The following is a 15,118-nucleotide window of genomic DNA, read 5'->3' as shown; positions in this document are numbered from 1 at the left end:
AAGTAGCACTGTAGCAGCATTTCTTCAGCATTTTCTCCCTCAAGAATATTGAATACTATATAGGCCTACTTCCACTAGGTGGAGGTACGCGGCTTTATTACTGGCACAACGCAGGCAGCCAAATGAAGAAGTCACGAAGAGCATCCACAACAATCCACACAACATGGCGACGTGCATGAGTGTGATGATCGCTCGGCTCGGTGTCACAACCACACTGCGTGCATACAGACCGGTGGTCTGCAGGCGACATGCGAGGCAGCAGCAGGGGACAGATCGGGTGCTGCTGTCCACCCCGCATCGCCTGTCTCACCACCATAGCATCCGCAGCAGTCTGTATGAGCACATCCAGGCAGGCTACAGTGACAAGCCCCGCATAGACATGTCAGAGCTGTGTGACAACCCCGAGCAGGTCATAGCGAACGTGGAGAACCGGAAGGGAGATTTGCGAGGGGATGACGTCAGGGAGATGGTAAGGTGCTTGTTTTATGTGTCAGACAGCAGGGCTTCTTTCTTACACGTTTTAATTTCAAGGTAGGGAAAAAAGGGGTAAGGGTCCATCCATTGGGAACCCCCTCAGAGAATCCTGAGGGTCCCTGGACCCCATGAGCCAGTGTTTTTGGTTTTGGCTACTCAATTATTCTGCCCACATATTCTGAATATTGCTGAACCATTGGTGCTAAAGCGGGTTGCCTGTACTTTTGGAAAAAATATTGAAATTGTGTATATATATATATATATTTGATCACATCCAGTAGGCCTATTGTCTTGTTATTACGGGTGGCAGTGGGTCAGCGGTAGAGTGACTGGATGGTAACCCCAGGTTGCCACTTCGAACCCCGGGCTCCCCCAGAGTTAGTGTCGAAGTAATAATAACTTTATATATATAGCACCTTTCTAGGCATGAGCCACAAAGTGCTGCACATCGACAGGATAATAAAAACAAAATTTCACAAGAAAAATATGGAAAGTAAGATGATTTATCGTAATAAACCAGAAATAACCATACATTCAAGCAAAATAAATAAAACGTCAGCAAAGAGGCAGGGAAGGAGGTATTAAACAGGAGTAAAATGAGAGCAACAAAGGCCCAAGCACAGAAAGAATATGAAGCAGTAAACAAAGAAGTGAATAAAAGTGTCAGAAAGGACAAAAATAATTGAGGATTGAGGATCTGGCACAACAGGCAGAGGAGGCATACAAAACCAGACACACAGATAATGATAATATCAATCATTATATCCAGTCCATATCTGTGTGTCCGGTTTTGCATTTTAAATAATTTCACTCGTGTGTGTGTGTCTCTCTCTCTCTCTCTCTCTCTCTCTCTCTCTCTCTCTCTCTCTCTCTCTCTCTCTCTCTCTCTCTCTCTCTCTCTCTCTCTCTCTCTCTCTCTCTCTCTCTCTCTCTCTCTCTCTCTCTCTCTCTCTCTCTCTCTCTCTCTCAGGCCAAGGTGTGGCAGCAGCTGCAGGCGGTGAGGAGGGACATCTGTGAGCTAGAGCAGCAGAAGAAGCATATCAGTGACACAGTCAGAGCCATAGTGGTCAGTAATCAATACCAAAAGTACACTGATGATATTGAAGAGGGGAGTACTGGAGCTTATGAATAGAGCTCATACTTCATCACAATAAATCGTCGCTGTTGGGGCAGAAACCTCCTGTCTCCATATTCTAACTTTTTTACTTGATCATGCTACAGTGACGTCACACAAAAGCATCAAAAGTAGCAGATCCGTGACGTGTTTTTATTTTTTTCCCCGAGCTTGTCAACCTGCTGCTTTTGCTGTTTTTGTATTTGAATCCTGAAAAGTACCAGTTTTGTACATAATGAGGTTTCCACCCGACAGGGACGAAATCTGATTGCAATTGATTTCAGTGAAGTAGCATCTTGGTTCAGATTACAGCACCATTAATCCTTATTAATCCCACGGGAGAAATACAAGTTTCAAGTCTCACCCAGTTGATAATTGCTCAGATCAGATGGCCATAAAGATCACTCGGAGGGAGCTCTCAGGGACCAAGGGCCCTATTTTCGCCAGTGCCTTAACCCTTATCCCTTTTTTTTGCCTGTGATCCCCCAAAACAATTATATTTGAACTGGGGGACAAGCACTTGGAATTGTAGGAGTTAGCTTGACTCGATTCCACAGATAAATATTGTGAAAATAGCTAAACTACAAGCTATGTGCTTGTACATCGGCTATTTTCAAATTTGTTGCCTCTAATATTTGACAATTCTTTATAGTAGTCTATATTTTGTTGGTTACTTTTGGTGTAGTAATGGTCTAATTATTATTTAATTTCAAGGTATTAACAAGGTCTTAAAAGTTATTAAATTGAAACTAAATTGTGCAGATACAATGTATTCACTTACTGTATGTTGGTTTGTTTACTGTTGAGTGAGAAAACAATGTTGCACATTAAGCTAATCATCTGGGGACCCCTCAAAATAAGATATGATCGGCTGCCCACCATTAGATTAGGTGATCAATGACACAATGGAGTTTCTATTATTTAGTTATTAGTATTAATATAAAATGACATATCTTATGTAGTTGACATTTCATCTTGTATCTATCTCCACAGGACCACAACGACAAGAAAGCCCTGGCTAACGTAAGCTAAACTTAGCTAAACATCACATCGTCTCTTGAGTCAATTAGTGTTAACATGCTTATAATCGCCTAATGTCAATTATTTGAGATGATCGCAATTATGTTTTGTTTAATTATCATTACATACAATGTTCATATATTTAAAAAAAATAGTGGAATACGCATCACGATGTGAGGTGTTTTCTGCTTGTAGATTGGCTATTTCCACTTTTAATGTTTATTTAATGTTTTTATTATGTGCTTATTTGTCATATCTGCCCTGTGCCTTTTTTCTGCCTTTTGTTTCATGAAGCCTTTTTATTCATAATGTTCCAACACAATTAAATGAATTGTTAATCGCAATAATTTGAGTGGCAATTAATCGTAAAAGTAAAATCGTGACAGTCCTGTACTTTCGTCATAATGAGGATTTGTCACTCAGCTGCCGGAGTACAACCAGGCTCGGCAGAAAGGTCGAGACATCCGCGTCCGGCTCAATGACCTGTACCCCAAAGAGACTGAGCTGGAACAGGAGCACTACGGACAAGCTCTCAGACTGCCCAACACCACACACCCTGATGTGGTGAGCATTCACGCACGCACAGGCGAACAACATGGCCGTGTGCCAAATTATAAATTAGGCTGTAGTCGTTGAAAACGGTGTGGTCGTTCCAAGGTTATTAAATCTCCCCATTTCCTATTCCAGCCAATCGGAGAGGAGAGCCAAGCCAGAGTGTTGGAGCTGGTTGGGGAGAAACCAGGTGACGTGAACCTGTGCTTCGTCTCTGTCGGGTGGAAACCTCATATGTCCAAAACTTAGTTTACTCTTAAGTTACTCTTCAGGATTCTAATTTAAAAATAGCAAAAGTAGCAGATCACCCAAGCGTCTTGCATTTCAAGCTTGGAGATCTGAGTTTGTGTGGCGCTGTAGTATAATCAAGTAGGACGTTAATTTATGACACAAAAGGTTAGAGTAGAGTCTACTCTACTACTCTCTTATCTCCATGGTCTACTCAGTAGACCATGGAGATAAGAGATTTCTGCCCGACGGCAACGGCTTATTTATGTGAAATGCACATACTTGGACTTGTCATGTTGTCACCTAATTTGTAACATCTCATTCTCGTCAACGGAAACACATTCAGGGCTACATGTTGACCTCCATTTTCTCTCCATTTTGCTACAGTCTTTGAGTTCAAACCCAGAGGCCATGTAGAGCTAGGGGAGAAACTGGGGATTTTAAGGCAAAGGTGAGACTTTTCCATTTAAACATTCTCCACAATATCTGCTGTCCATTGTCTTGTAAAGTTCTAATGATTTTGTGTAGCTATTGTGTTATTTCGTAGTGTTATTAATTACACATATGTAATGTTCACATAAATCAGATATTTTATTTGGAATGAGGTTTGTGTTTAACTTTGTAGATGACATACAGTCAGATCACTCTCTCTGGTCTATTTCTCAAGCTGGTATTTGCCCTGTCTAATATTGTAGCTAATTTTAATTTCCTCTCTGCTCTAGCGTGTAAAACAGTGTCCCCCAATACTTGTGTATTGAAACTATTAGACAAATCCCAGGATGTAGGAAAGAAATTACCAAATACATCTTTGACGGCAACTCCTGTCATGACCTTAATGGAACATTTTCTGTGCATTTTTCTACTGTCCAGAATAACTTTTATACTGATTGTCCTTGTGCTGGTGTGTATAAACCATTCATTATGGATTGTTTTATCTTCCAGGCATCTGGCCCATATCTCTGGCCACCGGTCGTATTATCTGAGGGGAGTGGGAGCCAGATTGCAGACCGCTCTGCAGAACTTTGCCTTGGACATGTTACAACGGCGGGTAAGTCTTGTGTGTGGCAAAGACGACTATGAAGTCTAGATATGAACGTCTGTAGTCATTTTCCTCTACTTGACTGACTGCCCAACATCAGGCCTCTTGTTTGTCTTGCCACATCTACAGGGCTTCATCCCCATGGTGGTGCCAGACATTTTGAAAGGAGCCGTTTTCGTGAGTACCAGAACCTTGCTCTCAGCCCGGGCTGCCGGCGTGGTGGACCGGGCACCCTAAGCTGCTATGCTGCGTGCCACTTCCAATCTCCTTCATTTCATGTCACTCTACTGTCCTATCAATAAAAGCATGAAATCCCAAAAACTAATCTTTAAAAAAAGAGGAAAAAAAACATACTCTCTCCCCATGCCTTCGGCCTAGTGGAGACAAAAATAACTTTTCTCTCCCATTTGACCTTGACCTCAAATTAGTTGGGTTGACATACCGGGATATCGTTGTAGGACGCACAACAAGCTAGAAACGCGTCACTTCTTCACGCTGCATTTTCGAGCTTTACTTGCAGCTCTGCTATTTTTTATGCTTTTGGATGACGCTGTAGTAGTATGGTCAAGTATTAGGACAAGTAGAGTATTAATTTACGAGGAAAAAAACCCCCACAACAAGTTAGATTAGAATGTGGAGAGAAGAGGTTCCTGCCCGACAGCAATGATATACGTACAGTGATATACACACCCCTTTTCCTCTCCTCTTTCTCTCGGTCGTCCCCTTCCAGGAGGGCTGTGGTATGCAGCCCAACGCTCATCGCTCGCAAGTGTACTCACTGGATCCCGCCCGCTTCCCTGACCTCAACCTGGCTGGAACTGGAGAGGTAGGAGTGGCAGGTAAGGTATACTGTATGCACTCATCACAGTAGGGTGGCATTTGAGGCTCACAGTAAATCACCAAGGAAGGACTGCGTAACCATATTGGATTGGGCCATGGTGGACTTGACTTTCATATGGTAGTGTGCGCTGACACCCAATGAAGTTAAAATCATAGACATCAGATATCTGACAGTTAGTTGGTTGAAGCTTGACTGTATGTGTATATGTAATAATATCCTCTCCATTCCAGGTTTCTTCATGGACCATGCTGTGAACTGGAAGGACCTGCCAGTAAGGTGACAAAGCACTTCTTCTGTTTGGGAGTTTAGTCACTTAGAAGTGTATGAATGACGGCACATTTCTAAATGGAATTACTGTACAGCAGGGGTTATTCAACTATAGATTGGCCAGGGGGTCACAATTGTAAAATTACGGCCACCAGTCACCAGACCAGACAGAAAAAGGAAATAAAAGTTCATGGTTTAACTGGTTGCTTAAACGGTTAATTTATTATGTCTTTATTATTTCCTTTGTGCTTGGTACTAAGGTAGATTAAAAACTTTTGGTCATTTTATTGTCTACTTATGTGCATTATTGTCTCCTAACTGCAAGCACGGAGCAGCACATGTTCTACCGTTGTTTCCGCATGTCGGTCCGTTGGTGTGTCTAATCTGCGTGTGCACCCCCCACCCAGAAGCCTCCCGGGCTGAATGTCATGATGCCCTAACTCTCAACTAATGGTTCATGAAACACATCATGAGAGCTTGTACTCTCTCTTCCTCTCTCTCTCTCTCTCTCTCTCTCTCTCTCTCTCTCCCTTCTTCTAAGACGAAAGTAGACAGAAAATTGGTCCAATTTATAGTGAGAACCAATTATATGAAGATAGGCTGAAAATCGGTGAAGTCTCTACTCTTCTCACAAAGACTCTTCCATGCCAGGGTGCACACGACACATTGAAATACTTTCTCAAATCCAAATAAAAAATGCGCAAATATAGTATGAAGCAGTACAGTATGTCACCAAAATGGACATAATTATGTCCATTATCGTCCTATTAAGACCTTTATAGTACATGGCAATGGACCTCATGTACTATAGCACACAACCCTTAATTATTAACCATTAACACATTTGGTTAACAGTTATTAAAAACGTTCAAAATGGTCATCCTTTTCAACCAACCATCCATGAATATGGAATGTGTTCAGGGCCAGTTGAATGTCACTGCTGTACATGCAATAAATTAAAAAGACAAACGCCAGAGCTATTAAATTGTCATTGGGACAACATTAGTCGGAATAAATAATTTATAAAAAGCCTGTCTGTGATAAAACACAAAGTAAGAGGTTTCTGCCCGACAACAACCACATGGTGTGTCATTTCCTGCTACAGGACTGTGTGCAGCAGCACATGTTACAGAGCAGAGACAGACACGGGCAGAGAGGCCTGGGGACTGTACCGAATCCATCACTTCAACAAGGTAATGCCAAACACGGCTATTATGGAGTGTGCACCCTGTTGGTTAACAAATAGACAAGAAGAGATCCGCACACCGTTTTTAAAAGCTCTCAAAATAATTAAAGTATTTTGGGAGCTTAGGTATCGATACCTGACGAAGGCCCCTGAGGCCGAAACGTTGTATAGTTTTCCGCTCTGTTGTCATTAAATTATTTTTGGAGCTTTTAAAACGTTGTGCGGAAACTGCGGATCTCTTCTTTTCTTTCTCAGTTATCCTTTTTGATCCTGCACCCGTTGAAATTTGTGGATGTGCGTGCACCTCTTGACACCTGTGTGTGTCTGTCTATCTAGGTGGAGATGTTTGGGGTGACAGCAGATGAGACGGGAGAGGAGAGCACTCGGCTCCTAGAGGAGTTTGTCTCTCTCCAAAAGGAGATATTTTCCTCTCTGGAGCTACGCTACAGGTTGGTAGTGGACACACACACACACACACACACACACACACACACACAGACATTCTCTCTCTGGCTCTCTCTCTCTCTCTCTCTCTCTCTCTCATTGCTACATCCATCTATATCATTGTGTTAAGCAAGTGGTTATCAAAGGACCCCCAAAACAAACCACCAAAAGAGAAGGCTTTTACGTACAGCTGTCAGAAGCGATTCATAACAAGGACCCCTAGCTTTATATGCATTAGGTTACGGACCCCAATTTGATTCCATTGTGATCTCTGGGACCCCCCGATCTACACTGTAGTATCATCTGTGTTCATTTGGTTCCATTTGTACTCTCCACTCCCAGAGTCACAGATCCATAAGGGTCTGAACCCCTTCAAGGACCCCTTGAAGAAGACTTTGAGAATCACTGTAAAGTACTGCATAAGTTGTGTTTTTTAATATTTTGAATCCAAGTGATACTTGGTTGTTTCTTTGTCTGGCAGGGTGCTGGACATGCCAACACAGGAACTGGGTGCTCCGGCCCACAGGAAGTTTGACATTGAAGCCTGGATGCCTGGGAGGGGCAATTATGGAGAGGTGCCTGACACAGAACTCATAGGAATAAAGGGACACAGAGAGACGGATGCAGAAATCTCCATATGGGCATAAAAGGGACACAGACAGATGGGTGGAACGGGTACTCTGACACGGGTACAATGGGTATTGCATAGCCGGGTGGGGCATGGATCCAACTTCCATCGATAACCCTAGCACAGTGGTTCCAAAACTGGTGCGTGCACCCCTTGTGGTGTGCGAGCGCCTTCTAAGGGGTGCACAACATGAAAAGGCTAATGGTAATGCTATGGTTTTATTTTAAATATATTAACATATTATGCCAATATATGGCAAGTATGTGCAGAATATAACCTATGCTGCATATGCCATATTCAGGTCCATATATGTGCACATATGTGGATAAATAGCTATATATAGCTTATGCCATTTATATTTCCATGTGGGGGGGTGCGGCAGATAGGTTGGGAGGTAACAAAGCATAATAACAATTCAATTATTTACTTTTGAACAAATTAGTAGTTTTATAATGTTTCTATTTCTTCGTAGCCGAGTGTGTTACTGTGTTTATGTTTGTGTGTGTGTTTGTGTGCGGGTATCTCAGATCTCCAGTGCCTCCAACTGCACAGACTACCAGAGCAGACGCCTCAACATTCTGTATGAGAGAGAGGACGGCAGCCTGCAGTATGCTCACACGGTAAGGCCGTGTTTATTGTCTCCCAAACATCATTAAAATCAGTGTCTTGAGACAACTTGTGATTTGACATTTAAATAAAATGTAATTGAATTGAATGCAGGTTTGAAGCAGGTTTAGTGGTTTTGACACCTCCATGAATGTCCCTGTCTAGGTGAACGCCACAGCGTGTGCCATCCCCAGAACCATCATCGCTATCCTAGAGACTCACCAGACTAAAGTAAGATGCTTGGGTGCATAAACATTTCTACGCGATGGTATCGGCTATCTGTATGCTCGATGTAACTGATCTTCCTCCTCCACCCTCCTCTCTCTTTGTCTCATGCAGGAGGGAATGGTGCGTGTCCCACGAGCCTTGCAGCCCTATCTGGGTCTGGAAGTGATTGAGAAGCCGACGTATACTCCACTGAGATACATCGGACCCAACCAGCCCAGTCGACTGCCCAGTCGTACTCCCAAGACCACATGAACTGTACTGTACTGTCACTATTGCTGTCAAATGTTGGAGCGTTTGCGACTTTCCTAAAAGAAAGACCTGCATCGTGGAGCCTCTCAGAGGCCATGCAAGTCATAAGCAGGAGCCGCGAACACGGACCCCTGCAGGCTGCAGCAGAAGATCGCACAGGACTATTCTCTTAACTTGAAAGACACAAAAGCCTTATACCCCTCTTGGAAGTGAACATCATCCCACCAATGATGGGAAATTATGAAACAGAGGGCTCTCTGGCATGAATGCATCGCAACCAAGTTGCTCTCCACTGACCTGTCACTAAAAGAAATACCATTTTGACTAAACTATGACGAAAAATGTTATTGTCGACTATACCTTTTTACACTGACGAAAACCAAAAGTATATATAAGTATACTAAGTATATTGACAATTTTGTCAACAAATAAAAACTAGATTAAATGTTAGGGAGGGACTAGCGGAGAAGAAATCCAGTAGAACTAAAAGACAAGTCATTTTATGTTTGTTTGTGCTCGGGTGCAATCAGCCATTACAACACCATCAAGGCACCGCGTCAAGACTAAAACAATTCAGATGACTTAAAATATGACTAATAATAAATGACATTTTACTCAAAAGACTGACTGTGTCAAAATCAACACTGGTCCCCCGGTTTCGCAGTCATTGTAATTGTAATCACTATAATAATGTGTTTATTTAATAGCCAAGCTAGTAGATTAGCTATTTTTGAAACATTGTGAAGTTTTGTGCAAATGTATATATAAAGCAAACATCTTTATCTCAAATCTTTGCTTCTGGGGAATCACCCCCTGCAGGCACGAACATATTTTTCAGAGGGGGTCATTTGGGGTAACCAAAATGGACCCTTGTATAGATCTTGAACTCTTGAGCGTGTCAAATTAAACCAAATATACCCTTAAGGGTCCATTTGGTTTCATGTTACGCTCTCAAAAGTACGGGTCCATTTGGTTTCATGTTACGCTCTCAAAAGTTAGCCTATACAAAAAAATAATCTGTTCATTTACAAGAAGCCTACACATTTAGATAATGTAGAAGTAGGCCTATTGTTATTTTGGTCAACATTTGCCTCCTAATACATCAATAGGCCTACAGCCAGCATGAAATTGTGTACAAAATCTTATCCAACGACAACAAAATATTCAAAGTTTTGGGTCTCAAATGGTGTTCCACATGGCGAATAAATAATGGACCTTGATGTGAAAAGGGTTGAAAACCACTGCCCCTGCAGCCAGGGGCACCTGGCAGGGTGTGTAGCCTAGTGTGGCTCTAGTCTGATCTGATCTGGCGGCCGCCTCATTACTCAACCGGCTGGCTGACAGACGCGCACAACAAGCGCTCCTCAATCTCCGTGTACGGACCTATATATATTCCATCAGCAGCGGCCAGCGGGCGTGTGGGGAATCTAGGGATCAGAGGAGGAACACTTGCCCGTTTATTTCAAGGTTACCCTCCATCGGGACCGGACTGTTCCCGTTAGCTACTATGGGAAGACCAATATTTACACTGCTGCTACTCTGCATAGCTGTCGGAGGTAAGAATTCGTAGCTTTATAAAGCCAGTGACAGTGAGTGATGTGAAGTCTTCAATATGGGACGCATTATTGGTGTTAACCACGGAATCGATACTATATTGTAACCCGATATATGTTTTTGCTGTGCCTATAAACGCATATTTTATATATTTGAAAGCGGCTTGAGAATAAACAGACGTAGAAGACAACGGTTTTAACGTTTAATTTTTTATTATTATACGATCATAGGCTTACCATCCATGAATAAATAGCCTACGTCTGAAATCTAACATAGCCTGACATGTATAGCAGCTTATTTAAAAAAATGGAAATCAAAGGAGACGTTGCAAACAAACGGTCCCATCCATTGGCTCATGTTACATAATAGCCCATATCGTATCCTTAGCCTATGGAATGGATGGATGGATATAAGGCGAGTTATTCCCCCCAGTTTAATATATTTAGCCACATATGTTATTTGTAGGAGGCATCTTAAGTCATACTAAAATATTGATTATGCGTACGGTTTGCTTTTACAACGGCCGCAGGTAGGGAAATGTCACATGGAATCCTAAATAGCTACGGATTATAAAGCCACACAGGTGAGAGAAAGTGCGCACGTGGGCTCATAAGACAAGGCAGTGATCCTATCTGCTGTAATGCTGTGTGTGTGTGTGTGTGTGTGTGTGTGTGTGTGTCAGTGTGTGTGTGCGCGCGCGCGCGCGTGCGTGCGTGACAGTGTGTGTCGGCCCGGTAGCCTGCTGGGTTTTCACCATAAAACCCGTGCTAGATAGTAGATACCGTGGCCGTGCCAAACTGCCAAAACTGTTACCAGATTGAGTGCGAGAGAAGCAGCCGAGCCAGGTCTATGGAAACATAACCAAAAAGCCACCAGCCTGTTGGTGTGTCATATGTGCCGTTTTGGGAGTTACCAAGCTGTCTGCCTCTTGTGGAGTTCTAATCACGTTAAAATAATAACAATAATCATGAATCTGAACATTTCCACATAGCCTACATTTGGACAATATGTGCAGTGGTCGGTGACGGGGCAATGCATGATCCATCCACTGTCAAATCCCAGTTATGATCACTATTGTTACACACTCATCAATAATGACCTACCAATTAGCCCATATTGATCCCACTGACCACAGGATCTTTTAAAGGGCAGATCAAGCCCAAACAACACCAAAGGGTCAGGTTGGGACAAAACCGTTTTTAAGATAAAACACACCAATGCAACTCATTAAGTTGTCTCTCCTCTATGACCGGGTAAAAAGACTCCAGAAACAAATGGAAGAAAAATAACACTCGTCAAAGTTGAAGCAAAGTCAGCTCATTGAAGAGATACAAAAACTCCAAAAAGACGTGAGAATGCTGAAGAGAAATCAGGAGGGCCTGCCAAGGCCTACCACCGAACAACATGATTTGAAACAAGAAACAGAAAATCCAGAAAGCTAAGATCCACAATCTCAAGCTACATCAAGTTTAGAACCTCCACCCCAAACAACCCAGACGCCAGATACCCCCAGCACAGGACAGCCACAAGACACATTGCTATCACAAGACACATTGCTATCCCTTCCCAAATCACAGAGTTCAGGCAGCACATAAGTGCCAGCGTGCCATGGAGCTAATGAATGAAGATGAACTGGGGTTCCCCAGCCACATAATAATTCACAGTTTCACACAGGCACACACAGTCTGAAACCGCACAGAAGAGAACACAAACTGGTTGAGTCTATCAAAGAAGTGATTGTTTCACAAGATAGTATTACCCAAAGTGTTAATGTAACACAGCTCTGTTTACACATTTCATTTATTGTTTTATCTTGATTGTTTTGTTCCACTTTTGCTGGCAATGTAAACGTATGTTTTCTCATGCCAATAAAGCTCCTTTGAATGAGAGAGAGAGAGAGAGAGAGAGAGAGAGAGTAGAGATAAGGGGTGGTATAGGGAGAGGTATAGGGAGAGGAAGAGGGGTAGAGAGAGAGAGAGTGATAAAGGTAGAGAGATAATCTTCTTTGCTGTTGTTTGACGTGTGACTGAGCTTATACCCTAATGAGAGGAAAGGACAGACCTTACTGAATAAAGCCAGGTTGCTGCAGTATGCATTATACAACAGCTCCATTGGCATTTATACACTGCATGCGTTATAAATAAACATTTTATGTTTATGTATAGGGCAGAATCCTCCTATCTCCATGCTCCAAGGTTTTGTGTTTTTGTTCGTAAATTAGCGGCATACTTTTTGATCATATACCACAGCATCATGCAAAAGCAATGAGCTTGTAGATCTGCTACTTTTGAATTTGAAATTGTCCTGAAAAGTTTTGGACATGATATGAGGTTTACATCCGACTGAGGCGTTATGTAAATATAAGTGCGGACGTAGAATATGCACATCGACAGGCTGGGTGTTGGGCTAAAGAAACAGATAATGGATGGAGCCCGCACACCACAGGTACAAGAAAGACGTTCTTTATTGAGAATTCTGACAACATTTCAATCTATTCGATCAAATAGATCGAAACGTTGTCAGAATTCTCAATAAAGAACGTCTTTCTTGTACCTGTGGTGTGCGGGCTCCATCCGTTATGTAAATATAAAACATGAGTTTTATATTAGCTCGTTCTCACTTGGTCTCTCTGTCTCTGTCTCTCTCTCTCATCCTAGTGGGAAGTCGGCCTGTATCCTCACCTCTAAATGACGCCAAGGTCAGAAACAATATATATATATATTCTGTATCAATGAATTGGAATATTATTTCAAAGTACCGTGTCTTAATCAAATTTGTAATGTACCCTCAAATGTGTGTGTATGTGTGTGTGTGTGTGTGTGCGTGTGCGTGTGCGCATGCATGTGTGTCTGTGTACCTTGTTCTCCAAGGTTGAATGCATCATTCAGGAGACTCTGAATGGAGATGGACCTCTTCATGACTGTGACCCTCATCTGACAGGTATCAATCACTGTATACAGCATGTAGGTTCCAAAGCCCGTGAAGCAGTAAGCTTGACTCCAAAAAACAATCCACGTCCACACGTCCATTGTAGTTTAACGTTTTACTTGACAAAAAGTGTACAGAACAACAAACAATGTGATACAAAGAAAAAGTGTTCAAAAACGATTCTAAAATGGTCTAGTACGGTTTCTGAAGTGTCTTAGTATTTTCCAACGTGGTTTAGAATTTCCAAAGTGGGTCAAAAAACTGTAGCTGCTCTCAGGCTTCCAGCTCTGAACTAACTAAAACCTTGCTGCTGATAATGCACACTGAATTAACTGGCTTGCTGGCTTCTGCTCCAATAGGCTGAATTCTTAATTGGCTCTATTAACTCAGTTAAGACTCAGGCTGCACAAAATGTGTAATCAAGAAATGTCCTTCAATATAGTACACACAATGAAATAACTTAAATGCACTCATAGACATTTTCTGTTCTAAATATGGCTCTCACATTTCCGGCCCCTAATTGGCTAGGCGGGAAGCATAACAATTATGACATTACTTAGAGCCATTAAACATTACTATCAAGAAAACAACTTAAATATATTCTTCACAGTTCAAACTGCCTCTTGTAGCAGACAGAGTTTTGTAATTGGTCTCTCAAGGGTGCTGGTTTTCGTCTTCACACTGACACGACGCACAACTCCCCTTGAATCTGGCATGATCTTGAGTATTCTTCCCATCATCCATGAATTCCTCAGAGCGGAGTCATCCACAATCAAAACGACGTCTCCAGGTTGGAAGTTCCTTCTTGCTGTCAGCCATTTCTCCCGTTCCTGAAGGAGCGGCAAGTACTCATGGGTCCATCTTGACCAGAACAGATCAGCAAAGTACTGGATTTGTCTCCATCTCCATCGTGCGTACAGATCTTCTCTCTTGACATATGCCCTTCTTTGCAAAGCCTCAATATCCTCAGGGTATGAATGCTTCTGGCTGAAGAGAATTAGCTCTTTTTCAGCTATGTTCAGGTCTTCAACTGTGAGCGGCTTCTTTTCCAACTTTGTTCTATGTTTCTCCAGTCGTTGCTTGAGAAGCCTCTGTTGCTTGACTGGGTCATCTTCAGAGTGATTGATGATAGCCTGTAGCTCTTTCCTTTTGCCACTTAGGTGCAGCAGCAATTCCCTTAGCCGGAGAAACCAAGCCACTGCTTTCTTCAGCTGATGCCAGCTTGAGTAGTGATCAAATAGCTTACTTAGTGTAGCAGTGCTCTCCTCCGTGGCAAGTAGACTGACTACAGCTGACTTTTTGATCTCGACGTCATCTTCCTGAATATGACTGGACTGATCTGGTCCCTTGTAGTCTTCATGGAAGTCTGGGTTCTCGCTGAGCTTTCTTTTTAGACCAACTGTACGCTGCTCAGCTACACAGCGGTTGTTCGGCATGATGGCAGTCTCATTCCTCAAAGGCAAGCCGATACAGTAATGCCCATCAACAAGCTCAGCGGATTTAGTGACTGACCGCATGAACTTGTGATCTTCTTGAGACATCTCTGTTTTGTCTTCACAGCTGTGTTCCGGGAAGTCTGTATTGTACTGTTGGACTAACAGTTCTTCAATGCTTGCTACAGAAATGCGGTTGACTGTGTGACTGCAAACATCATCCACGATCTCATCCTCTCTTCTTACAGGCCCATTCACCACCCAACCAAGGATGGTCTTAACTGCGTAGGGTCCGTCCCCTTCACTATTAATCACCTGCCATGGCTC

The 15,118-nt window shown here is 42.6% G+C and overlaps 1 protein-coding gene across 1 annotated transcript; it reads left to right on the top strand.

Annotated features, from left to right (window-relative positions):
* Nucleotides 1-161: 161 nt before the first annotated feature.
* sars2 (seryl-tRNA synthetase 2, mitochondrial) lies at nt 162-9,551 on the top strand. Its single transcript, XM_080771384.1, has 16 exons — nt 162-469; nt 1,445-1,540; nt 2,582-2,611; nt 3,032-3,172; nt 3,296-3,350; nt 3,776-3,839; nt 4,331-4,436; nt 4,557-4,604; nt 5,158-5,266; nt 5,499-5,544; nt 6,641-6,728; nt 7,058-7,170; nt 7,647-7,740; nt 8,321-8,413; nt 8,565-8,630; nt 8,739-9,551. The coding sequence occupies exons 1-16, from the start codon at nt 164-166 to the stop codon at nt 8,877-8,879; spliced, it is 1,596 nt and encodes a 531-aa protein (XP_080627510.1). The 5' UTR covers nt 162-163; the 3' UTR covers nt 8,880-9,551.
* Nucleotides 9,552-15,118: the final 5,567 nt, after the last annotated feature.

The sequence above is a fragment of the Protomyctophum bolini genome, assembly GCF_963924005.1.
Source record: "Protomyctophum bolini genome assembly, chromosome: 9".
Classification (NCBI taxonomy): Eukaryota; Metazoa; Chordata; class Actinopteri; order Myctophiformes; family Myctophidae; genus Protomyctophum; species Protomyctophum bolini.
The sequence above is the reverse complement of the archived record's forward strand: the minus strand, read 5'-3'. Positions and strand labels throughout refer to the sequence as shown.